The following is a 27868-nucleotide window of genomic DNA, read 5'->3' as shown; positions in this document are numbered from 1 at the left end:
TAGTAAATTCATTCCGTCATTATGGGAGCGATTACCTGAACATTTGCAAAGTGATAGTGAGATTCAGTCTTATCAATATTGTCACGACCATTTTAATCCACCGTGGATGTCGACTCATGTTGATCATCTCGGACCATTACGTCGAGAGTGTGAAAAATGTTTGATCATGGAGCAACTAGTGAATATTTATGCAATTTATTGTATAAGAAACCCTCGTGAAATGACGGCAGAAGAACTCTCAATTATATCACCATCAACATTCAAGAAATATTTCAGTGAATTTACGGATATTCTGTGGGAGCGTTTACCATATTATTACAAATCTGATGTTGAAATTCAATCGTTTCGTCGATGTCATGATCACTGGAATACATCTTCGATGGATGACCATATTGACGGCCCAGCACCTCTCCGTCGAAATTGTAAGAAATGCTCTGAACGTGTTTGAACAAGTATGCAGGTGTTTGCAACACATTGGTGAAGTCAAAAACGGATGAGCCGAGGGATAGTCGGGGGAGGCTGCGCTGATGCGAGCGTTGATCAAGTTTAAACCTGTTTTTCTTTTTTTAAATGTGTAGTAGGGGATGATTCAGTTTTGGGGTAGGGATGGATGAAAAAACTACAAATAGCAGAATCCAGAAGAAAAAATCATCACTCCACATCATCGTAAAGTTGAGTCAAGACTTGCTCTTTGAAGAAAAATCTCAAAAACTACATCTATAATGGAGTTCTCCGCAATCAACAAAATCATCACCAAGTCAGAGTATCTTCCTTCCAAGAAGCTGAAAGAGCTGCAAGTCAACGAGGAATATCTCGTCTCGGACGTGAGGACAGCAAATACTAAATGGGGAAAACGATACGTTGCCGAAATCGGGAATCAGTTCAGCATATTCCTACCGCCGCGAGTTGTCAAGGCATTCGACCAGAATCCGACGGTATTCGAGAAACTTCTGGAAACGGCTCATTGTGGACAACTCTACATGAAATACCTCGGTGGTGATTGGAACGCAATTGAGTTTTCTCAAAGAGATTGTTAATATTTCTCAACAAAAAAAATTTGAATCGTCAATGAAATGTATATTATGTTGAAGGAGTAGGAGGAGGAATATTGTATAAATAAAATAACACGTATATGGAAAAAAATGTTTTTGTTTATTCAAAGATCCCTCTATTACATAATGCGTACATTACATATTACATAATATACGTATAACCAGCTTTGCAAAGATTTTACATTCTTCGTTGCACAATTAAATTTCGATTCGTTGGTGTGGTGGTGGTGGTCGCATTTCAATGGACTTTTCGGCAGTTTTTTCAACGATGGGCAGTCCAGAGTTTCCAAATCGACAATCTCCGTTGACAGATTCAAAAAGTTCGTCAGCCATAAAGACTTTTCGCAGCCTTTTACGAAGATGGTATTGGCACCGCGTAAGATAGTTTGAATTATTCCTCTTGCCGCATCGTATGGTATAACACCAAAATCCCATGATAATCCATGAAAATTGCGTTCCAGCCATTTGTTTGTCGTTTAATACTTTATCGGCAGAGAATCCCATGCATACGGTGGTGTGAAGAAAAGTGTGAGAGGTTCTTCACGTCCGCACGAATGATTGAAATTTCTTTGAGTATAAACTCATTGATGGGTCCTTTGAAGCCTTGTAGATCGATGACAAAATCCATGATGACTGTTGGCTGAAGAAGTTGATGGTACGGTTTTATACCAATTTTCTCACCCCACCACTCACAGGATTGTATTCAACGATGCGATCATGTAGAATGAGGCAGTATGCGCATGTTTGTGCTGGAATATTTGTGCTTGTTTCAAATTCGAGGCGCACATCAACAGGTCCAGACTTGAGAGAATCGTTCTGCTTCGAGCAGTCAATCACAATGAGAGGTGCAAATTTGAGAAAATCCGCTTTTGTAAGCCATGGTTCGGCCTCCTTATTGTAGTACATCGGTTGAAAGTTTGTATACATATCGTACAGTACTGCATACTGATTTTGTTCTATATTCAAATTCATATTACCATAAGGATAACATTGTGAATTCAAGTATAATTTTACATCAGTAACGTTGCAATGATCAAAATTACTCGCATTTTGCCTCTTATTATTCTTTCGTCCTGTTTGGAATGCCAGGATCACATATCGAGGTTTTTCCAGCTGCGTTGATGTCTTGACTGACCACACGTGTTTCGATGTCGCCGGTAACATTGGATATTCATACAATTCCCACGTACGAAAACTCATTGGAATTGGGGTATCTTTGGCGATGAATTTCAACAGTTGAATTTTCCGTTTATCCGCCACGGTGACGTATGGAACGAGCCATTCAATTTTTCGTAGTGTAATTTTATAATCTTCAGCGGCTGGTTGAACTATTGCATTATCATCGGAACGTGATCTAGTCAAAATCAATTCGTGCTTTGCATTCACCACCATTTTTCGATAATCTTCAGCAAATCCCAGCAGCATGCTCAGTGGTATGCATACGTCAAAGTTGCCTGCTACGTCCACAATCGGTTTCGTCTCATCGACATCGACCCAACCAGTGTTCTCAAGCATTGCACTTCTCGCCGATGAATGAGATGTATATCCTTTGATGAGAGATGTGATTCCCACATTTTTATTACGATCGATTTCAACTGCGTTCAGTTCATAACGCACTTCCTCGAATAAATGACAAATGGCATTGTTAACGAAATTCGTTGCAACTAACGCTGTACCATCCGGCATTGTCAGTTTGCCGCAAATGTGAATTGAACTTTTACTCGGTAGAATTGATAAATCTTGATGCTGGATTGAAGTACGTATTTCATCACTATTGTTGTATGTTGACGATGCGTATGGTTGATGTGCATGAACCTCATAATGTATGATGGATTCATCAAACATGACGGGTGTCTGGATGTTTACGATTTCTTCCTCCATTGCAGGCAGCAGATGCACAACGAGCAAAGCAGATAATTTCTCACACGCGAACTCCACGAATTTTGAGACCCAAACTCTTCAATAGTAGAAGGTTTTGAGGTGTTAGCTCTTTGAGCGTTGATCGACGACTGCTTTCGCGATCCCATGTTGGCTTATTAATATTGCCAATACGATGATTGTAAATTATGCCCATTGAGATTTTATATGAAGTCTTATGGTGATGGCTTCACCGCGGAAATTGATCAAATCTCCGTCTTGATCGACAATACGAAGCTGTATATTGTCAATGCGACGAGTTGTGATTGGTAGATAAATGACGCTCGACGGTACTTCGATGATTTTATAGCCGGTCGGTACAGATGGGAAAAATTCGTGAATTGTATGAACTTTTCGCCCGTTGATGTATGCACCAGTGGTTATGTTACACTCGACTCGAATGGCGTTCACTTTGAGAATGGACACGGGTAGATCAGACACATGTCTTTTATTGAGCTCCAATCGACGCGACGTAAAACCCAGTAAAGGTCCAATCGAATTTTTGGATGTAAAATCAATCGATTGATTGCACTCAATTTCACTGCGTAGCGTATAATTATTCGGCTTAAGCTGAATTTGTATGTTTTTAGATGCCAACTCAGTTTTTAAATATTTTTCAATATCTTCAATTTCATAGCTGCCCTTTGGAATGGTCACCACCTGGGTTCCAACGTGAAATTCATTGCAACTAATGTCGATATTTAGAATCGAATTGAATGTGAGCCGCTCGACGAGTCCAAGAGTATAATTTTTGTCGGGTGATAGTTCAATGGGTGGAAATAATTGTGCCTCAAGTATGGAGGATGATCCATTAATGGTGATCTTCAAAGTATCATCCATGTTGCTCGCAGCTTTAGAACGAAGCACGCAGCTATTTAGTCCTCATTTATATAGTGCATAATTGTCTCGTTGATTTAGATGCCTACACAAAAATTTTAAACATAAATGTCCACATATTATTGTATCTTATTCTTGATACTTTTTATAATTGTATTTCACGCTACCAACATTGAAGTATTTCATGAGTTCGGGTGGAGGTGGGAGATTGCCGAAACTTTCAAAGTATGTGATTCGTTGCGCAGTCTTTTTATATGCAACCCAGTGTGTACCAGAACCCACATTTTCATCCAAATTCACGATTGCTGATTCTTGCTTGAGTGGTCCATTTTCAGGTAAAGTGTCACGCATGAAAATGCCGCGAAAGTTACGAATTTTCATGGCTCGCGCATACTTTAGGAGATCGATGTTGGTGAGCGGTTGATGTGGTAGCGTGATTATACGTTTTTTGACCCGAGGTAAAGACCCAAACCCTGTTTGTATGGTTTCAGATGTAAACCTTTACCCAAAGCGATGGCCTCGAGTGTTCGGTTGTGACGTTTACTTTCCTCCAATTCCTTTTTAGCCGCTTGAGCAGCATTTACAGCTTTGACTATTGCAGCACTTCCACCAGACAGTGCGCCAACGGCGCTAAGGCCGGCAAAGATGGGTACGAGGAAGGGCAATAAACCGCCGATTTTGCGGGGTACAGATAGAACCCGAGGCGTGCGTACTTTAACACCTTTAACACTGGCACGCGCACCTTTCAATGCTGACATGACGATTTCACGGGCGTCACCACTACGAATCATGGCTTTCTTTGCGGCACTAATGATCTTTTTCAGGCAAACACTTTTTTTGGTCTTTTTCGTCACTCCTTTCATACCTAGACCAAATTTCTTTTTCGCCTTCATAATGTTTGTCACGGCCCAAGCACTTGCTCTTTCACCAAGACTTGCGTCTTTCGAGATTACACGTTGCCAGGCTTGTTCAGCCAAAATTTTATCCGCCAGATGTCGTGCTTCCAAGTTTTCACGATTTTTCGAATATGCGATATCGTGTTCTTTACAAGCAGCGTCCAGCGCGTTTATACCAGGATCACCACGAGCAAGACGTTTGATCAATTTCGTACCAGGTCCACAATATTGATAGCCCGGTAGATGTAGTTCCACGGGGAGATTGTTGATTATACTGTTTACCAAACCTTTACCAGGTTTATCATGTACAATCATCACTCTACAGTGGTTACAACTCGACTGACTATTCCAACATTATAAAGTTGCATTTATATGATTTTTTCAATCAGTCGCATGCGAGATGAAGTCGAAGAAACAAGTTTCGAGCGGTCAACTGCCCATAATAAATTTCGATGAATTTTTTGTTGGAGCGGGTAGTGTGAAGAAGCGTCATGGAAATTTACTACCTAACAGCATTCGAGCCGTATTTTGTGGCCCCTCGAATTGTGGGAAAACGAATGCCTTACTCACGCTCCTAATACATCCAAATGGTTTGAGATTTGAGAATATATATTGTAACGGTACGTTTATGCTTGTGCACACCGTCACGCCAAGATTCGAGCAATTCGATAATAAAGAAGAGCGGGCATGAAGGAAAAACAAAAGTAAAATGAAATTAGGTTGAAATGACAAATGCTTTATTCAATTTTAAATCGTTTTGTACCAAATTACAAAAATAAAGGCTTTTTATTTGAAATCGTGTTTTTAGCTTTATTTTAATTGCATGAAAAATTTTATTTCCGGTATTTTCCTTTGTGACAATTTTCGCAATTATTTAATGTCAAATTTCTAATACTTTTCGCAATGATAACAATAATAATCTCGACAGTGAATTTACGCTCGCACTAATAGTCTCGCTCGTAATAATTAATTTCTGATTTATTTTGCCAACGCTATTAGGAATTGAACAATTGAGTTATGATTCTTAGAGACTCACTTTTTGACTCTATACCATACAAATTGATTGTTCGAGTGGATTTCTTGCTGATCTCACTCTTTTGACTCGATATAATTCAAATAATGATTTTTAGTGAGTGATTTCGCTTTTTGAAATAATTTAATTGGCTCAAAATAATAAATGACTCGCAATTGTCTCGTTATGAGAATAAAGAAAATTTGTTTGATTTTAATGATTTCTACTGAATTAGATCACCACTCAGAAAACAATAACTCATTGATGGAAAAGAATCCACCCAGAGATCTTGAGACAGAACGAACCCGAACTGTCCCGGCCCCTCTGGCGTGGAAAGGTAGGAGTCCTACCCAAGAATCTTGTGACCGAACGAAATCGAACGGCCACGGCCCTCTTGGATAGAAAAAGGATTGGAAATCTACCAGGAATCTTGAGACAGAACGGAATCGAACTGTCCCGGCCCTCCTGGATAGATCGGAAACTCTCACCTAAGAATCTTGAGTTCAAACGAAATCGAATGAACCCGGCCCTCTTAGCGTGAGAGAGGAAAGGTGTTATTCTGTTTGAATTCCGAGTGGGATAATAGCGATGTTATTTTGCTCTTTGTTTTTAGAGCTATTTTTGAAATGAGTGAAAATTCTATGTTTCTTTATTCTCGATTTTATGGCGAGTTCACGCGGCGAGATCCGGAGGCAAGACTGGCTTTTTGTTTTGGCATGCGAGTCGAGCTCTCAGGGATTCGAGACGTGACTGGCTCTTAGCGTGGCGAGATTCGAGACGAGACTAGCTCCCGGAGCTTCTGCGCTCGGGTTTTTATACTCTCCCGAACAAAGGAAATAATAATAATAATTCGCTTGGACTTTGTCCCTTCTTGTGATTCGCTGCGCGACTAACTCTAAATTCTGTGATTGGTTCTGGGATTCACCACGCGGGCTCTGATTCGCTAAGTTGAGCTGCCGTCACAATGCGCATGTGCAAGAATTCGATATAATTTAATAAAACAGTTTTTTGATCAATTTTAAGACTTTTCTCTATTGTTCTGTTTTATTTTCAATTGATTTTATCCACAAGAACCTTTTTATTTAATTTTATTTCATTATTCGTTCAAAGTTACGTTCTTGCATGTGGCTGTGGAAAGTAGGTCATCGCGCATGCGCACGGTGCACGCTCGATCTTCCAAAAAAAAGTTTTCTTAAAAATTTGAGTAATTTTGACCTGAAATTTACACCCGTTTGTTCAAAATATGTTTCTTTAATAGTTCGCATCATTATTTCTAATAAGAAAAAGATTATTTAATTGATATTCAATAAAATAAAGAATTTCATGAATCTAGGGAATTTTGGTGGAACGAAATTAAGTTGGCAGCGCTGAGCGCCTCGCTTCCCGAGCGCCGCTTCGCGAAGTGACAGTTTTTCAACATGGCCGCCGGTGTAAACACTCGTGCGTGCCATGGCGTCAAATAAAATAAAGTTCTCGAGTCAGTGTTTCGCTTCAACGCCCCCCAGAACAAAAAGAAATTTTGAGACTCTAAATTGATTTTTGTTCTCAACAGAAAATAATAAAAAAAATGAAATTTAATTTGGGATAGTGGGAGGACAGGGCGATGATCTCTTGAAGATGATGATAATTTTGATGATTTGCAGCTTTTTCTCGAGGATCTTGATGTTTTTTCAGCTTGGCTCTAGATGACAGCGATGTTGTTTTTCAGCGGAGTTCTCGATGGTGATTAGTCGCTCCAAAAATCGACCTCTCTCTCCTGCTCTTCCTCCAAGTCCATAAATTGCAGATGTTCTAATTGCCTCAGCTCAGCCTCAATTGGATCGAAAGGTTCCTGCCATTGCTCTCCATTTACCAGTCTTTGTATTTCTTCTGGTGTTGCACATTTGATGTCATCTTGAAGCGAAAATGCATATTCGCCTTCTGTAGCGTATCCACGTTGAATGAGGCTTTCGCGCAGGTTGACGTAGTGTGGAGTGATAAAAAGATCGACCTCATGTCCATCTAGGGTTGGATGATCCCTGAGGATGTTGACTTTTGCCCTTTGATTGACTAGCTTTCGTTGATAGTGAAGGCTGCAAACCATATCCCATCGATCCCCAATGTACGGTTTAATGTTGGTGATGTATGCCTTTGTACAGAAAGGTGGCACGCTGGCATATTGATGTGGTAAATTATGAAGTTCATCAACGGGATGCATGAGCGTCATCCCTCGGTCAATTAGCATCAAGGTAGCTTCTTCATCCTCGACGTTGGTCAATCTCCCACGACAGGCACGGTCACCATTTATAACAGCGTACATTCGATCTGTTTTTAGAGACACCCTTTGATCGTGTCGTCCGTTTGTGAGTTCGATGAATAATTTTTCTTCGAAAATACGCAGCTCTTCAAATTTTGAAGGAGTTGTATACGAAAAGTTGGTTGGATTAAGAAATTCCAAGATCTTGACGTCATGAACGCCCTCCCAAGTCGCTGGCCATGGAGAAGGTGTTGGAACTCCCGGAATAACTTGTTCGATTCTCATTTTGAGATAGTTTTGGCAATTGGGTGTGAGCTGATAGAAGGTTCGACTCGAGGTGTTGCTTGTAGCTCGTCTCGATGTGGACTGAAGAAACGCTGCTCCGCTCGGCTGCTTTTATACCGCTCTGGCGTCCCCCACTCCTCGCTCGGTGGTGCTGCCCTCTGGTGGCCCGTGATGAGTCGAGTTGATGGTTTGGGGGATAGGGGAACGATAATTTTACCCCTACTCCTACTTTTGAGTACTGCCCTCTTATTTTTCCCTTAAATGTTTCCCTTTATATTTTTTTTTCTTTTTGTTTTTTCAGGTAGCGAGGTAAGTATAATTTCTCCCTTTTTCATTAAAATAAAATTTGTTTTTTAAGTACAGGTCGAAATTTCAGGTAAGTATCGCTTTTTATATTTCGTTTTATCATAATTTATAATAATAGTAATAATAATAATCCTTTTTCAGGTTGCGCAGAAATAAAGAAAAACACCGGAAATTTCGTTGGTAACAGACAATAGAAATAACAATATTTATTCAATTGTTTGTTTAGTTTTCAACAATGTTTGTTTGTTTATTTTAATTTGAAACAATGATTTTTGTTTGATTCACAATAATGATAATAAACTTAGTTATAAGAATAACAATAATAAATTTTGTAACAAAAATAAATAAAAACAATTTTCAAAAAAAAAAAAAAATTACTCGAAATCCTTATTCTATTTGGCCTTGAATTAAACTTTTTTTTATTATTTCGCGTTTTGACGCCATGTTTCCTTGATCGAAATCGATCCCACGCCCTGCAGCCTCACATTCGGCAAAACAGCAAACAAATACCCCACAATCATAATTATTCGTTTGTCTAGGAATGTCCTTTTTTATGACAATCGACCATTCACTCGAATGAAAAGAGGTTTGTTTTTTATTGGCCGCCTCCCTGATTAAATACTCAAAAATGAGCGTGGGGTACTCTTTATTATCGCCTAGCAAACTATCAAAATATTTGATTTGTTTATTTTTGAAATCAATTGTTGCTAGGCACCAGTGCGCTCCCAAATGCAAAGGAATTAGGACGTGGTCAAAATGAAAAATATTAAATTTCTTCGTCCATCTTTTAACCGCCGGAAATCCCCCCGATATCAATCGCGTGAAGAAGAAAGTGCCGAAAGCGAACGTTTTTTCATATTTCTCCACGATGAGCTCCAAATATCTATTAATCACTTCATCATTCAGCCATCTTTTTCCTTCCAGCGTTATTAAATCTGTTTCTGCAATCTTATGTCCTTTTCTTTCACCCTGACTTTCTTTCTTTTTCGAATCATCCTCTTGTTTTCCTTTCTCTATGCTCTTTTCTCTCCTTTTTTCTTGGATGTTCTCGTATTTCTTCTCTTCGATGTTTTCTTCCTGTCGTGTTTTTACTTCTGCTTCTCTCGTTTCTCTCTCAATGTCTCTTCCTTCTTTCTTTGTCTCGATGTTTTCGTTTTTTCCGATGGTCTCTACGTTTACTTCTTTCTTAATTTTCTTGATGCTTTTTTTCTTCCTCTCGACATTCTCCTCATTCCTTTCTTCCCTTCTTCTTTTTCGTCGTTCGTTTTTATTTTTGTTTAGCCTTTCGTTTTCCTTCCCTTCGTCCTCCCAGTGGAACTCTCCTATCTTCCAATCTGTCCATTGCTTTCCATTCTTTTCGATTTCTCTTCTATATCTCTCTCGCTCTTGTTTTTCCTCTTCCCTTTTTCTTCGTGTCCACTCCTCCGTTGTCACCGGCAATTTGAAAGCCTCGTTTCCGTGGGTGTCTTGGATCGGAGAAAGCATCTTTGGAACGTAGAACTCCTCCTGAATTTTCTCCAATTTTTTGAAATTTTGAACGAATTCTTCCACCTTTCGCCTATTCGACCTCCTACTTTCATCAATATCGATGCGAATCAGACGCCACATAAATACTTGCGTGGCTTTATTTTTAGACCGCGCGGTCTGCGTTCCAGTCGACTGTTTAGCACTTTTTATTTTATTTTTCAATAAATTTTTCGTTGTCTCACAATGCTCGACCTCTTGTACCGCTTTGGATTCATTCAATTTTTCCCATTCGCCTATTTCTCCTGTTTGCATGGAGAAATGCAGCTTTGGACACATGTCCATCGTTTGCGTGGCCGCATCCATATTTAGCTAGTAAATCATATAATTTTTATTTCAAATTGATCCTTATTATTTAAACAAACGTTATTATTACTTTTTACAGCAAAATTTTACCTTATTCCGTCCGTTTCTCGTGTTTTTATTCGAAAAGAATCGCTCCCGCTTGAAAAATACGCGTCGTTCGAAATTTTTGGATGAGAGTATGCAAATTTTCCCTAGATAGGTAGACTCGCATGTGAATAAAGGATTCGCTAGTCGACACGAGCGACAGTGGCGAACACAGGAACTACATTTAGTGATATTTTGGCCCGATGAAATAAACTTTGTTTTCTCTTGTTTTGATCGTTAATTTAGATTAAATAAATGTGTTTCTTGATGTTATTTATTGTTTTGAGCATAATTATGCATATTTTCAGTAAGTAAATGTAAAAATAAGGTGATTTTCTGTCAGATTTTTGACTTTTGAAATTTTCATTAGACTTCTCGGATTTTCCTCATGAGATTGATTCTTCCTTATTGTTTTCTCGTAAAATTTGTGCAACAAAGTAAATTTTGCTATTATGATTATTTTTACTGTTTTTTCGATTTTTCTCTTAGAAAATCTTTTTCCCAAATTAAATAATTAATGTCATTAAATGTCTTATACTATTCCCAAACTATTAGGAGTTATTTGAACAAAATCTCTTTAGTTATTTTCCACTATCTCATCAATTCAGTCTCTTGGCTTCGGAAGCGGAGTTTATAAAAAAAAAATGTTTAAACAAAAAATGTTTTTCGGCCACTGCAAATGTCTTTTAAACAGATTTTAACAAAAAATAAGATTTTTGATTTATCATTAAATTTTTTTCTTTTATTTTCGCTTTTATAATTTTTTTTCTTGTGATTTTCGTGTTTTCTATAAAATTGATAGCGATTTGAGCTCAAAATGGCCATGTAAGGAGAGATAATCGTAATTTCGATTCTATTGAACTAATTATTATTTGATAATAAAAATTTTTACTTTTTATCGAATTTGTTTGTTATTGTTTTGTAAATAAAAGGTAGTTTATTCGTTTTCATTGATCTTCCAAATCCTGATTGTTGTTGTCGTTTTCGGCTTCATTTTTGTATTTTTTCAAGTTTGCAGCATGGTACATGCCCCTTTCGATACCATTTTCTGGATTTTCTAAAATAAAAGTTGCGGCTGCTATCTGTTTTTTGATTCTATATGGCCCCTCGTAAATTGAGAAAAATTTTGCCATTTTCTTGTTGATTGGATCACTGACATTGCAGGCTTTTGCGAGAACTAAATCATCAACTTGGAATTGAACCAATTTATGTTTTTGATCAAATTTTTCGGCTCTCTTTCGGCCTTTTCTCTGTATTCGGTCTCTTGCAAGCATTAATTTTGCATCGATTTCCTGTTCATCTAAATTTTCGTTTCTTTCGATCTTTAACCAATTTTTCCAGATTCTTCGAGGTTTTTCGTTTTTCTGAATTTCAAGTGGAGTCATTTCGGTTGTCTCATGATACGTTTCGTTCATACAGTCTTCTATTACTTTGACCCATTTTACCCAATCGGTGTGTTTGTCTGTTAAGAATGTTCTAAAGAATCTACCGATTTCGCGATTTACTCTTTCCACGATGTTCCCCTGAGGATGTCTGATTGACGAGAAAACAGGTTGAATACCCTCACTTGCTAATTTACTGAGCCATAATCGCGACGTGAACTGAGTACCGTGGTCAAATTGTAATTTTCTTGGTTTGCCGTACTCTGGAATGTAATGATTAAAAATTTTGTTTATTGTCGCTGGAGCAGTTGCGACTTTTAATGGATATAAAACTACAAATTTGGAAAAGGCATCGATTGTAACAAGAATGTGTTTCATTCCACCCTGAGAGGCTGGCAAAGGACCGAAAAAATCGATTGACACAATATCTCCAGGTCCTTCTGGAATGATATTTTGCTGTGCGGCATACGAATGCTGATTCGGAACTTTGTTCCTTTGACAAGAGTCACAAAAAGAGAGAATTTGTCTGACTGAATGGTACATTCTTGGGTAAGTAAAATCTTCGCTAATTATTTTCCATACTTTTTTAGCCCCAATATGACCGTACATTTCGTGTGTTTCAGATACTAAGCGCTGGAAAATCTCTTTTGGAATTACGACTTTACAAGAATTCGGATTGATTGTCTTGAATAAAATGTTATTTTTGATTTGAAATTTATCGTTTTCTTCATTTTCAACCCTTTCTTTAATTTCCCGAATTTTATTATCTCTCGTTTGCCAATCTGCAATGTTTTTGATCATGGATTCTAATTCTCTTGATGGTTTTGTAGCTAGCATTGTATTAATAATTAATTCCCTGCCTTTTCTGCCCCCCGTATCAGGTGGATTTAAACGACTCAAAACGTCTGCAACAACGTTTCTAGCTCCAGGACAATATTCAAAATTGATGTTGTAATCCTGGATTGCTAGGATCCATCTCGTTAATCTTTCACTCAGCAATTGACTATTTTTCAAGAAAGTTATAGCTTGATGATCGGTTATGACTCGAATTTTAGCTCCCAATAAATAAGTTCTTAATTTCTTTAAAGACCATACGATCGCAAGCAACTCTTTTTCTGTTGTTGTGTAGGCTAGCTCTGGCCCTTTAAGAGTTCTGCTAGCAAACATTATTACCCCTAAATCTCCATTTTCATCTTTTTGAGCCAGAGTGCCCCCCAAAGCATAATTACTCGCGTCTGTCTGCAAAATGTACTCTTTTTTCGGATCAGGATGTTTTAATAGCACGTTATTTACGAACAAATCTTTAACTCTTTGGAAAGCAATTTTTTCGTTCTCACCCCAATGCCATTTAGTTTCTTTTTTCAACAATTTTAATAGAGGAATTGTTTCTTCGGCATGATTTCTCGTAAATTTCGTATAATAATTTATCAAACCCAGAAAACCCCTTAATTGTTTCAAATTTCGTGGAGCTGGAAAGTCATGGATTGCCTTAATTTTTTCAGGTTGTGGTTTAATCCCTACTGTTGTTAAAATGTGTCCCAAAAACTCTACTTCTTTCCTGAAAAATTTAGCTTTCTTTAATTTAATTGTCATCCCATGACTCTCTAATCTTTCAAGCAATTCATCTAAGTGCTGCATGTGTTCTTCGAAACTAGTTGAAATGCATAATAAATCATCAACGAAATTTATAACGTGGTCCCCTAGACCATGAAGAACAATGTCTAATCCCCTTAACAAAGCAGCAGTGCTTGTTTTTAAACCGAATGGGGTTACTGTGAACTCATAAACTTTACCCCTGTATCGAAAAGCTGTAAACTTCATAGAATCTGGATGTAATGGTATTTGCCAAAAGCTATTTGTTAAATCAAGTGTTGTCATTACTTTCGCGGAGTGACATTTTTGAAAGACTTCTTCGATATTAGGGACAGACTCGTGGTCGTCCTCCATAACTTGATTCAATTTTCGGGCGTCAAGACATAATCTAACTGAACCGTCTTTTTTGATAACTGGGATAATCGGATTGATCCATGGACTACTGGATCTCTGAATAATTTCATAATTCAATAATTTTTCAATCTCTTTATCAACTTTTTCACGATGCATTAATGGTACCTCATATGCATGAGCAACGATCGGTTTATCCGTCGTAATATTCAATTGATGCTCATAAACGGAAATTCGGCCAGTGTCCTTGCGAAAGACATTTCGTCTATTCCAAAGCACCTGTTTATGAATTTCTTTTTGATTTTCAGGGAGTTCGGTTTGATCTACGATTTCTTCTATCTCTTCAATTGTTATTTCATTGCTATTATTTTGATCATGATTAATGCTTTGATTAAAAATCAAATTTTGTATTGGCTGAACATTTTTTTGACTAATAATTTCTTTCGATTTTAATTTTGGCATCGGCTTAATAATTTTCTCTCTATTTTGAATTTCCTGGTTTGATTCACTTTCTAAATCTTTAATTTTTTCTTTGATTTGAAAAGTTTTGATTTCCCCCCTGTTAACAAAATTCCTTTCTACTTCAACAACATTTTCTTCCCTTACTTTAACTTCACTTTCAACATTTTCCTCTTCATTAACATTTTTCTCAACATCAACTTCAATTACTTCTATTTCTACTTCTTCATTTTCAACTTCATCAATAACTTCATCATTAACTTTTTCTCCCACTTCAATAACTTTTTCAATTTTTTTAATTCCTCCCAAAACATTAACTTCTTCAACTTCATCATCTTCAATTACTGCTCCTTCTTCAATCAAAACTGTTTCCAAATTTTCCTCCATTTTTTCTTTTTCGAAAGATCCCACTGTGGGAATGATTTCAGTTATATCATTATATTTTACATGGAGACTCATCTCTCCCAAATCAATTAAACTTTTCAAAGGTTGGAGTGAATCTACTCCCAACAATACATCTCTTATTAAGCCAGGGATAATCAAAAATTTTATGAATGTTTTTATTTTGCCAATTTCCGTTACAGCCATTATTTGATGTTTAATTTTCGTCAATTTGCCTTTAATAGCACCTTTCACCGTGACTCCCGTTACAGGTAAAAGAGGACAATTTTTCAAAATTTCTTTATTTTCGAGATAGAATTCTTCCGAAATCGTAGTCACCTTGGATCCCGAGTCAACGAGAGCTGTCACCTGAATGCCTTCAATTTTTGCGTAAATTTCAGGACATTCAATAATCGGGACTGCTTCTCCGTTGATCTCTTCTCCCATCAAAAATTCTCTAGTATCCGTAAAAATTGTATTGATCGGAATTTGATTTTCACTGTTGAGGTCCATTTTTAATGCATCGTACGTTTTTACTTCTTTTTCAATTTTATTCTTCGTTGTACCACGCAATTGATCGCCATTTTTGTTGTTTTTGTCGTGATTGTTTGTTGCGGGTACAACGTCTACGCGTTTTCCGCTTTTGATGTTGATGGTTGAGATTCTACTTGAGCCTCAATTGTTTGAATCGGTGGTTGCTGTGCGTTGTTGTTATTCGGAGTCGGGCGATATCCCCCATTGTTTTGAGGTGATCCTCGATTTTGGTTTTGGTTTTGCTCACGGCTGTAATTTGGGCGATTATTTCCGTTTTGCCCTCCATTTTGTTGATTCCGATTGAAATTTCCATTATTCGGCCGTTGATTTCCGTAATTCTGTTGATAATTGAAATTGCGATTTTGTTGATTATAACCGTTAGTGTTTTGGTAACCTCGGTTATTTTGGAATCCTCCATTGTTCTGATTCCAATTCTGGCGATTATTTTGCCAGTTTTGATTTCCGCGATTGTTATTGTTCTGGTAACCATTGTTGTTCCAGTTGTTTGGCGGAGGCATTTTAAATGGCCGTTGCTCATTTTTGTCATTGCTGTTTGGTTTTTGATTTTGAGGTTTTCCTTCCTCATTTCCTGTATTTACAGGCCCACTTTGATCGAGTTTCTCCAGGAACTCGATCAGCTGCTCGAGGGTTTCGAACCCACGACTTATGATTGTCGCTCTTATCTCCTCGGTAAAGTGCTGCGAGAGGGATGCAACAATGTCCGGATCGCTCGGTGGTGGAATCAAATCACGGGCCGCTCCGAACGTCCGAGTTGCATATTCCACTTTTGTTAATTTGCCTGGCTTTTCAGGATATTTCCCGAATTCCAGGTCTTTACGCACTCTTCGTTGCACGTCGAGACTCCAAAATCGATTTGTAAATCGTTTTTCGATGTCTTCAAAACTATTAACCTGGTCCTCGACCAGTTCCCACCATTCCTTGGCGGCTTTCTCAAGTGATTGGCTGAGCAAGTACTTCATTTCGGTGAACGTTGGGTTCGTCACCTCGCAATAATGCCGAAATTCTTTTATGAATTTAATCGGTCGTTTATTGCTCGATCCATCGAATGTTGGAGGCTTGATTTTAATTTTGTTGGTCGATGTGATCTCGTTCCGGAACGTTTGCCTCTGTTGTTGTTGCTCCTCATCGTCATCCGATTCTTCATCTTCGTTTTCTTCCGGGATGTCCGTCAATCGTGGATGAATCCGGGTGCTCTCGGTATTTGGACTGCGTAATTTGTCCGTATTTTCCAGATTTTCGACCCTTTTTTTAATTGCACTCACGTCGAGTTGGATTTGAGCAACGTTTACTTCTACAACGGCACTTTTGGCCTCGTTTTCTTGCACGATTCTAGTGAGACCCGTAACATGGCGTTTGATTGGATCGTACATTTTGTGTACGTCACTAGCAATTTTAGCTTCCATCACCGTTAATCTGCTTGAAAACTCTGTTTTTAATTCATGATACGCCTGGTTATTTTTCGCGACTTCGTTCGCCATGCACTGCATCTGGGATTTCATCTCTTGGATAGATTCTATTAAATTAATTAGCAACTGATTGTTTACTTCTACAGTGTTGATTTTAACCCGATCGGATTTCGGCGTGCCAAATTCCTCTAATCTTTCTTCTTTATTTTCATCAATTTTATTTTCAAAATCTTCCCCAAAGTTAGCTCTAAATTCATTGAAAATATCCCCCGCACCGGGTGGAGGCAACGTGGTCGTGAAATCGTTTGATTGAATTTCATGCTCTGGATTTTAAAATCCCGAATCGCCAGTGGCGCTATCAATTTGTTCTTTATTATCAGCCATTTTGAGATTTCGAATAATTTTCATTTACTGAATTTACTAACCCTTGTTTTTCCTATGCAGTGCCCGTCCCTGTTCGGGCGCCAATAGTTGTAACGGTACGTTTATGCTTGTGCACACCGTCACGCCAAGATTCGAGCAATTCGATAATAAAGAAGAGCGGGCATGAAGGAAAAACAAAAGTAAAATGAAATTAGGTTGAAATGACAAATGCTTTATTCAATTTTAAATCGTTTTGTACCAAATTACAAAAATAAAGGCTTTTTATTTGAAATCGTGTTTTTAGCTTTATTTTAATTGCATGAAAAATTTTATTTCCGGTATTTTCCTTTGTGACAATTTTCGCAATTATTTAATGTCAAATTTCTAATACTTTTCGCAATGATAACAATAATAATCTCGACAGTGAATTTACGCTCGCACTAATAGTCTCGCTCGTAATAATTAATTTCTGATTTATTTTGCCAACGCTATTAGGAATTGAACAATTGAGTTATGATTCTTAGAGACTCACTTTTTGACTCTATACCATACAAATTGATTGTTCGAGTGGATTTCTTGCTGATCTCACTCTTTTGACTCGATATAATTCAAATAATGATTTTTAGTGAGTGATTTCGCTTTTTGAAATAATTTAATTGGCTCAAAATAATAGATGACTCGCAATTGTCTCGTTATGAGAATAAAGAAAATTTGTTTGATTTTAATGATTTCTACTGAATTAGATCACCACTCAGAAAACAATAACTCATTGATGGAAAAGAATCCACCCAGAGATCTTGAGACAGAACGAACCCGAACTGTCCCGGCCCCTCTGGCGTGGAAAGGTAGGAGTCCTACCCAAGAATCTTGTGACCGAACGAAATCGAACGGCCACGGCCCTCTTGGATAGAAAAAGGATTGGAAATCTACCAGGAATCTTGAGACAGAACGGAATCGAACTGTCCCGGCCCTCCTGGATAGATCGGAAACTCTCACCTAAGAATCTTGAGTTCAAACGAAATCGAATGAACCCGGCCCTCTTAGCGTGAGAGAGGAAAGGTGTTATTCTGTTTGAATTCCGAGTGGGATAATAGCGATGTTATTTTGCTCTTTGTTTTTAGAGCTATTTTTGAAATGAGTGAAAATTCTATGTTTCTTTATTCTCGATTTTATGGCGAGTTCACGCGGCGAGATCCGGAGGCAAGACTGGCTTTTTGTTTTGGCATGCGAGTCGAGCTCTCAGGGATTCGAGACGTGACTGGCTCTTAGCGTGGCGAGATTCGAGACGAGACTAGCTCCCGGAGCTTCTGCGCTCGGGTTTTTATACTCTCCCGAACAAAGGAAATAATAATAATAATTCGCTTGGACTTTGTCCCTTCTTGTGATTCGCTGCGCGACTAACTCTAAATTCTGTGATTGGTTCTGGGATTCACCACGCGGGCTCTGATTCGCTAAGTTGAGCTGCCGTCACAATGCGCATGTGCAAGAATTCGATATAATTTAATAAAACAGTTTTTTGATCAATTTTAAGACTTTTCTCTATTGTTCTGTTTTATTTTCAATTGATTTTATCCACAAGAACCTTTTTATTTAATTTTATTTCATTATTCGTTCAAAGTTACGTTCTTGCATGTGGCTGTGGAAAGTAGGTCATCGCGCATGCGCACGGTGCACGCTCGATCTTCCAAAAAAAAGTTTTCTTAAAAATTTGAGTAATTTTGACCTGAAATTTACACCCGTTTGTTCAAAATATGTTTCTTTAATAGTTCGCATCATTATTTCTAATAAGAAAAAGATTATTTAATTGATATTCAATAAAATAAAGAATTTCATGAATCTAGGGAATTTTGGTGGAACGAAATTAAGTTGGCAGCGCTGAGCGCCTCGCTTCCCGAGCGCCGCTTCGCGAAGTGACAGTTTTTCAACATGGCCGCCGGTGTAAACACTCGTGCGTGCCATGGCGTCAAATAAAATAAAGTTCTCGAGTCAGTGTTTCGCTTCAATATCTATACTCAATATCAAACTCCATATTCATTTTTGACGATATAGCGTGTGAGAAACAGGACAATGTGAGAGCATTTTTTTCCATGGGAAGACACGAGATTGTGGATAGTTTTTATCTCTGTCAGACGTATACTTGTATTCCGAAACATCTCGTGAGAGACAATGCAAATTTTATAGTGCTATTCAAGCAGGATGATATGAACCTCAAACATGTATATAATGATCATGTCAATACGGATATGACTTATGCAAGTTTCAAAAAAATGTGTGTCAAGTGTTGGAAATCGGACAAGTATGGATTCATCACGATTGACAAGGACAGTGAATTGAATGCTGGAAGATATAGAAGGGGATTTGATTCTTTCCTCACTGTCGATGATGATGATGATGATTATGATAAATAATTGTTCCCCTGGATTTTACGAGACAGTCTAAAGTCTGACTTACTCGTGTCAACATGAAGCGCAAAGAACTTTTAAAGGAGACGGCTGTATTGAGTGAACTTGCCAAGGCGAGTGATGCAATCAGACGAAAACATCGAATGTTGAAAAGTGGACGTGATAGTGCTCAGCAGAAAATGCAAGATGTGTTTAAACCGATTGTTCAACCGTTAGAAGAACTAGTTTCATATACGAAAAAACCTAAAATGAAGAATGAACGTGTAAATGTTAAAAAGGAGGAGGAGGAGGAGGAAGAGTCTCCAAATTTTGGAGAAAATAGCATGAAGCAAGATATTTCTTTCAAAGATGATATTTGGCATGATGCAATTACTGATGAGAATGTCGGTGTACCCTTAACTAAAAATAGTGATAATGATATTCATGAAGATTATAATGATGATGATGAGGACGATGATAATTTGGAATCATCTGGAGATGTTGATAATTTGATACGTGAATATCTGGGCTTACTGCGTAGTAATAACAAAACAAGATTGGATGGCGTGTATGGAGTACGAAATCTCGCTCAAAACAGATTAATGATTGGTGATTCACCAATTCATTTCGAACTCGAGCATATAGTGGTTGGAGATGAAAAGTATCCCAAAAGTATTGGCTTGGTGGAACTGTTGTTTAAAAAAGAGCCCGAACTCAAATATGTAACACCAAATGACTTGGAGAAATATCAGAAAATTGTCATCACAACGAATGCTCATAAAAAATTTTATAAACGCACGGGTGCAGTACGTCAGGATAAAAGTAGTAAATTTAAAAATTATATATCCCAAATGCTCGGTAGCAACGATAAGAAGGGTGGTGCTCTGCCTCAGTATAAGGTAGCACGAAAGCATACCGCTGTCGACTATGTTCATTGGGATGATCCGAATGAACTAGTGGATCGTCTTCGCTTATTGCTCGCATCGCAAGCTGCTGGAAATTCATCACATTCGAATGAAATTATATCGATTATCGAGGAGTTGCGTGAGGCTGAAATCATTTATTAACGCGTAACGGCTTTCTTTCATCGACATTCCCAACATGAGCGTCGATGTGTTTGGACGAAAGTTGAGTAGACGTGGTGCAGGGCCTCCGGGTAAACCAGGTGCTGGATTTAATACAACGCCAGACGGTCATTATAATTTGGAACGAAAACGATTGGGAAACGTTGGCGAGCCAGTAAATGCTGGAGATGTTGTAACACTCGGTGTAATGAACAGTCGCATTAACTCTATGATTCGTAGTGCAACTCATACAACGAATCAAAAGTGTATATCGGGTCTGTCTACTCTAGAAAAGCGTGTAAAAGATGATTTCACCACTCTACGCAAGCAGATGAAAAATTTGGAAAGTACTATCGCGAAGCAAATAAAAAATGATCTCGCCAGCCTATTCAATGAGATGAAAGATTTGGAAAGTGTAATCGCTGAGCTTAAAAGTGACTTTCAACTTTTACGAGACGTTCGAATGGATGTGAAACGAATGAAAAAATCGACTCAGTCTTGAAAAAAAAAAAACGTAGATAGGACGTGTTTTTGTTGATGAGCGAGAAAATGAGTGAAAAGAAGCTTGCAGTGGTTGAAGAACTGCATAAGCCAGCTCGGCGGAATTATCCACGTCGACGTGTGGATATACGTGGCCTGGATGAGACTTGGCAAGCTGATCTTGTAGATATGTCTACATATGCACAACACAATTCCAACCATAAATTTCTCCTCACCGTCATCGATATATTCTCCAAATTCGCCTGGGCCGCACCGTTGAAGAGTAAAAGTGGAAAAGATGTGAGTGCTGCAATGGAGTCGATTCTCAGCAAAGGACGCATACCGAAAAATCTTCACGTCGATCGAGGAAAAGAATTTTATAATACGAACTTTAAGGCTCTGATGAAGAAGTATAATATACACTTGTATTCTACATTTAGCAACTTGAAAGCATCAATTTGTGAGCGCTTCAATCGTACACTTAAGAATAAAATGTGGATTCAATTTAGTTTTTGCGGAAACTGGAAATGGATCGATATTCTTGATATGTTAATTACAAAATATAATAATACTATACATTATACGATTAGAATGAAACCGAAAGATGTTGACACAACGAATGAGAAACAACTATTGCGTAATATTTTCAATCAAACTGCAGTGGGAAAGAAGCGAGCTAAATTAAAAATTGGAGATAAAGTGCGTATAAGTAAATTTAAGAATGTATTTGAGAAAGGTTATACTCCAAACTGGACAACTGAAATTTTCACAATATATCAAGTGAGAAAAACCAATCCAGTCACATATAATATAAAAGATTATCAAGAGGAGCCTATTGCAGGCAGTTTCTACGAACAAGAGCTACTTCCTGTTAAATATCCCTATATATATCTTGTAGAAAAAGTATTGAAAAAACGTGGTAGTCAGTTGCTTGTTAAATGGTTAGGTTTTGATGACGCGCACAATAGTTGGATAAATAAGGATGATTTGTAAAAATGAAAAATAAAAAATGTGAAAAAAAAGGACTTGCTGATTTTTTTTTCTTTCTATAGCATACCCCTCCAATTCTCGAGACTCGTATGGTCAAGCCTTATATTGTAGAGGTCTGAGTTTAGAAAAGCAGGTAGAATGAAAAAGGGACTTGTAGACCTGGTTCTTTTTATTCAACACAAAAATGTACAATATTGAAGAAAAATATTCTCTCTCTCTCTCTCTCTCTCACGCTTACATACATATTTACATTTCAACTATATCAAATTTTTGACAGATCTTAAATCTGCATCTCTTCTTGGGAAATGTTTGAGTACATGGGGATCTTGTAGTGACCCCACGGCAATGTCTCCACCGTCCCCGGTATAATATAACGCTTGTCATCATGTGGGCTCAGGGCAATTTTTGTTTCTGAGATGGTATATACCTGATGTAATGTTGAACGAATTGCTGATTGACGACGTGTCACTTCAGTCTCTTCGTTCAAACATTTTACAAAATCATCAAAGTTTATTGTTTTCGCAACAACATTGCTCTTCACACCCTTAACCTTCTTTACATCTTTTTTACCCTCGACACGCGTGGCATACATTTTTGACCTGAGCCCCACAAACTCCGTCATAATGGATCCATTATTCTCGTCCTTCATGAGACCCGGAACCTTTTTATTGACAAGCGGAATTTGGTAAGCATTGTCAATGGGATAGTCACTCGTATCAAATTTGGAGAGATTTTCTCGCATATCTCGATAAACGTCATCACACTCTATTTCATATATCAAACTATCTGTATCTGTATACATTACTGAACATTTATCCCCATACTTTGGAGTCATAAACTCATGATGAAACGTATACAACCATGTTTTCGATATATCGAGAATTGACATGCCTACGTATATTGGTTTGTCAAATTTCACCTCAAGCTTGCGCAATTCAACAGCTATCAAGTCTTCAGCAAAGATACTGCGACTGTGGAAATTCGGTTTTGCAATCATCGCTTCCGCTCCATATCTACCATCCCACTCTGTTAACAATGAAACATTTTTACGTTCGCGCACATCTTCCATCGTTTTACCGAAAACTGCATTATTCATTAGTTTATACATATTTTTGTCAAAATCATTCGTTGCACGCGTTCGCAATTGTGTGTTCAGATCAATGTAGCCTGCCAGCCATGGAGCTTCAGCAAATTGCAATATCCTATGTATTTTCTTGAGTATGAGCCCATGACTCAGACAGTGTTGTAGAGTTCGGTAATGGATAACATAGCGCTCTTTATCGAAAACGGTTGCAAGTAACTTTTCTTGTTTCTTACCTGGTGGTTTTCCATGTTCAGGACAAAAAGGCAAGTCTTTGTGTTTGTCATGCAAGTGCGCCGGATACTCCAAATCAACTTCAAGTATATAACCTTTTGTCGGATCTGGAGAGTTTATATCAAAGTTCGAGATGTCTTCGAGAAACTCAAAATCTCGATACGGTAATGGCGATTTCATTGCACTTCCATACAGATTATTTACATCATAGTACATAAGGTATGTGGAAGCTTGTGATGGATCGAACGATTCCATGTACTTGTTATTTGCACGTGCATATCTTCTCGAACGTTGACTTAAACCCCCGCGTATACCTCTCTCAATAAACAATACCATATCAATGTCGGTGAGTAGTTCAAATTTAATTCTAGTAAATTTAAGCATAGCATCCCAGGTGTACCCTGGGAGAGTGAAATAATATGCTGGGTCAAGCCCATAACTTTGTTGAACTAACTCGGAAATTTTCAAAAATATCTGCCAGTAAAAGGACATCCGTTTTCAAATAAAGATCGCTATATTCCCCCAGCGTTTGAATTGAAAATCGCTCCCAAACTGTTTGTGCATGTTGATATTCACTTTCAGAAATTGTTGTGTCTGCTAAAGAACTGTAAAAAGCGTCCCGAGGTGGAAGCTCTGTATCATTTAATTTTTCAAAAGAGTCGATATATTCATACGGGAAGACTCCTTTTCTCGTCAAAAGAGTGAAATCATCGTGTGAAATATTTGAAAATTGTGATTTTAAAACTTTAAGTTGGTCAATCAACAGGAGCGATGCTAATTTATCAAGACTTGAACTCATAAATTTGAATGAATCAATAAAACGGAGTCTTATCTCTTTTCTATAGTCATGTGACGATGATTTAACTGTTTTTGAAAAAGAAATGTATTTTTCTTTTGTTAAAGGGAGTAAATCGATTTTCCCCTCAAACGCTGTGGCCACCTCCTTTATTATGAAATGCGCGTCGTAGCCCGATAGATTGTGAAAAACAATCGGAATGAAAAATGAATTTTTGTAATTTAAATTGCAATTGCCATGAGCCGGACCTCGAAACTGCCCCGTTAGATGGCAATGATCGCGTACACGTTGTTCTTTCTCGACAAAGGGTTTCTCACAAATGTGACAATTTACGTCCTCTCGAAATTTTTTCCATTCAGCTGGCGATAATTCCTTCATCGGCACATTTTTTAGTAAAATTTTTTCTACGCGGAGTGCCAATTCTTTCAACTGTTCCACAAACCATCCAATACAATCTTCACTACGACGTGAATAATATCCCGATAAGGATGAATCGTATGAACAGCTAACGTAAAATCCTATGCTGAAAACTTTATGATGGTGCTGCCTATTCTTTTCTCTTTCTCTCTCACCCGTCTTCTCTAATACGCACTCCAGGTCAGCATAGACGATGAATGGTAGGCGCTCCTTCCGATTATGGTTTGTGAATTCCAACCATTTATCGTTTTCCGCTGGTAATCGTATGGCACAATCATTCATCTTGCCACAATCCAACTCATGAGCTCGTAGCTTGCTCTCCATTGAAAAATACTGCAAACACCTGTAAAATTATCATGAATATTACCACATATTTTTGGGTGAAAAAAATGTTACATATATAAGTATAGAAATTTACTTACCGGGCACAAATATATTTTTTGTGGTTCTTGCTGCTCAGTTGGCTGCTCACTAAGCGGGATAGATCTTTAATCAGTGTAAAGTGGCCAATTCTGTCCCCTTCCTCGTTTTCAATGTACAACAAATTGACGTGTCTTCCTCTTTTGCGCTTAGTAATGTAAAGAGGTGCAATACCACTTTTCGTTATACCATACACATTTATCGAGACATCGTTCAATTGCTCAAATTTTTTAATTTGATTCAGCGTCATCGGAAAGTCAATGTTCTGAAGATTCAGAATCGTCGAGTAGTGCGGATACGAACTTTGACGATTAACATTTAGTTCAGCTGGGTGGAGAGCGGCAACCACAGCCCAAGCGAAACATGCGTTGTCATTTGATTTAACGTTGACAACGGCTTTTTTCAACATTATTTCTCGCGGCAATCGAATGTGGCACCCCGCACGCATCGGATTATATTTATTGATATTTACCGTGAGATTGGTGATTGAAACCAATGTCCATCCACTATCACATTCTTGAAACTCGTCAAGTGATGCCAAAGTGGGCTCAATCACTCGCTCTTCATACCACTCTTTTAAATCCGACGTTTGAAAAAGTTCCACATTAGCCGTATTGATACTTTTATGAGTACGCTGATCACCCGTAGCAAACTCGGCATTGAACTCTGTATTAACTTTAACACTATTAAATTTTACTATACAATCCTTCACTCGCTTTTCAACCAAATCGTATGCATCCTTCAAGAACTGGCGTGGTACTATGTAATTTCGATTGATCACGGCGCCAGTCACTATGCGATTCACGAACGCTGAATTAATTTCTTTCCAGACTAATCCTCGATCGTTTAGTCCTGCGCCGGTATGTTGAAACCGTGAACGTGTGACTTCCAGTAACCCTTGCAAACGTATTATTCTCGCAGTTACAGAGTGTTGATGTCCTGTGCTCAATCGAGGGCGTTTATTCGGCGAAACTTGCTCTTCCAACGATTCAATAAATTCAAGACATTGTTTTTCCCAATAATTATACTCTTCCACCGACTTTATAGAAGCTACTTGTTCGCGCAACAGTCTTTCAACATCGATACCGTTGGTATGAGCCATGGTTGTTGAAAGCGAAAAAAAGTATGTTGTTGACTCGAAGACGATCCGTCGCAAAGTGTGAAAATGTTGCTAACAAAATCATGGTCATCTCTCTTATATATATTTCCTAAAAAAGCACATTTTGAGCATAGGTGGCGGGAGTGCATGAATGTGGGGGAAAAAAATGCAAAAGTATCGATGTAAACCTATTGGAATATTTTCCTTCTATGTTAGCATGAAAAACGTTGCTACTTTATTTTTCCACGAAGTCATTTTTTCTTAACAAAGTGAGAGTTTAAAATATGTGTGGGAAAATGCAGACATCACAATGTCTATTGGTTTTGAAATTTTTAAAAGAAGAAATGTTGCTGCTTTTTTCCGTGAAGTCAACTATTTTTATTATTAACAAAGCCGTGGGGGTGTGAGAAAATGCAAGTCTATTGAAAACTTTTTTATGTCAATGCGAAAAATGTTGTTTGAAAAACTGTGGCCGCTTTTTTTACGTAGTCAGCTGCTCTCACATTGTTGGAGATAGAAAATTTCGTGGAAATGGAAAATAGCCGGCATTTTACTTTCGTTACACCGGTCTACATGAACAATAGGTCAAGGGAAAGGATGTGGGTGAGAGCACCCTCCCGTTGAGTCAAAATTTCTAGCTAAACATATTTGTTCAGACACCATGTCTCAATTATGGTCGAATGCAATTTTACGATGGGAAAAGTCGCTCCACGTTTTTTCATAGAAGACATAGCCCACGGGGGTGGCAAGGCTTGAAAAAATTTCACCCTATTGTGTCAATTTTCATTTTTGTTTACGGCAGGTTGTCCTCAGCGGGAACTTCCGGAGAAAAAAAACGAACCCCCTCCGCAATAGCATGATGTTTCCCTTTCTCTATCACATTCATCTTCCATCTCTCTCCTGGCAATCCTCTCTACAGACCCCCCGCTGCAGACCCTGCCCCGTTGCAGATCCCGCGCTCCCCCCTTCCCCGCTACAGACCACCCCACTACAGACTCCCCCGCTGCATATCCTGCCTCGCTGCAGACCCCGCGCTCCCCCGTCCCCGCACCCCCCTGAGATCCCTGATCCAGAAATGGCCTAGCCCCTATACTCTTAGACTACGAGGGAGGAAAAAGTGCTGCGGTGGGACACCTCCACGACCCCGGTGACGGAGTGGCTACAACATTACAATCCACAATAACTCTACCAATTTGTAAGGGGCGAACCGTTTTTCTGCCCCGAGAGATCAAAATTTTACAAAAAATTAAAGGAACACGATTACTGGCCCTCAAATGACACAAGCATTATTAAAATGAAAAAGATGACTTTTAGTTGACTTTTCCTACAACTTCACATCAAATATCGCCAAAATTTAAAAAACGAAGAAAGAAAAAAAACTAGAATTTCCGAAAAATTTCGATTTTTTTTTCAAGTTTTCGTACGTTTGAAAATGCACGTTTGGCCCGTTTTTCATACGATATTACCATGGGGAGATTTCACAGTCAGATTTACGCTTTGTGTGTGGGTGTGCGTGCGTGTGCGTGTGCAGGGTGTTTATTCTTTTCTGGCTGTTGATAGCATCTTTTGGTTTCCCTGTGCTGAGCATAAGCACATGTTACGTCCGAAGGGCCGAACGTAATTGGGAAATTTACTTAGTTTTCGCTACCACCAACCTACACAAAGTGTAGGATTTTTGAAATGTGAAATATTTAGTAGATATTTTGTTTGGTCTAAATGAAATTAAAATAATTGGATAATTATGGGAATAACCGAAATATTGCAATATTGAAATGATTAAGTAATCGAAATAATTTAAGAGATAACGATAGGGTGCCTATATGGTCCCGTACGGGCCCCGAAGCAGGAGATTGGGTCGCTCAAATAATTATTAACCGGGAAATCAGATTTATTGACATAGAAACAGAAGGTTCGACGAGAACAGAAATAGATGTGAAAAGTATGCGAAAAGGAAAGATACA

General features: G+C 38.2%; 1 protein-coding gene across 3 annotated transcripts in view; it reads right to left on the bottom strand.

Annotated features, from left to right (window-relative positions):
• Nucleotides 1-27868, bottom strand: part of LOC122406467 (SET and MYND domain-containing protein 4-like) — a 1392500-nt gene that overhangs the window by 1312281 nt on the left and 52351 nt on the right. Inside the window, exons 2-3 of one of the 3 annotated variants that reach the window (XM_043411933.1) lie at nt 24811-26016; nt 23597-24731 (exon numbers count right to left, since the gene is read on the bottom strand). The exons of the other annotated variants lie outside the window; for them this stretch is intronic. Of the exons in view, the coding sequence (XP_043267868.1) occupies nt 23603-24731; nt 24811-25910 (2229 nt within the window). The 5' untranslated portion in view covers nt 25911-26016 and the 3' untranslated portion in view covers nt 23597-23602. Of the gene's footprint in view, nt 1-23596; nt 24732-24810; nt 26017-27868 lie in introns of those variants that run through there. 3 annotated transcript variants of the gene reach the window in all.

The sequence above is a fragment of the Venturia canescens genome, chromosome 2 (genome assembly GCF_019457755.1).
Source record: "Venturia canescens isolate UGA chromosome 2, ASM1945775v1, whole genome shotgun sequence".
Lineage (NCBI taxonomy): Eukaryota > Metazoa > Arthropoda > Insecta > Hymenoptera > Ichneumonidae > Venturia > Venturia canescens.
The sequence above is the reverse complement of the archived record's forward strand: the minus strand, read 5'-3'. Positions and strand labels throughout refer to the sequence as shown.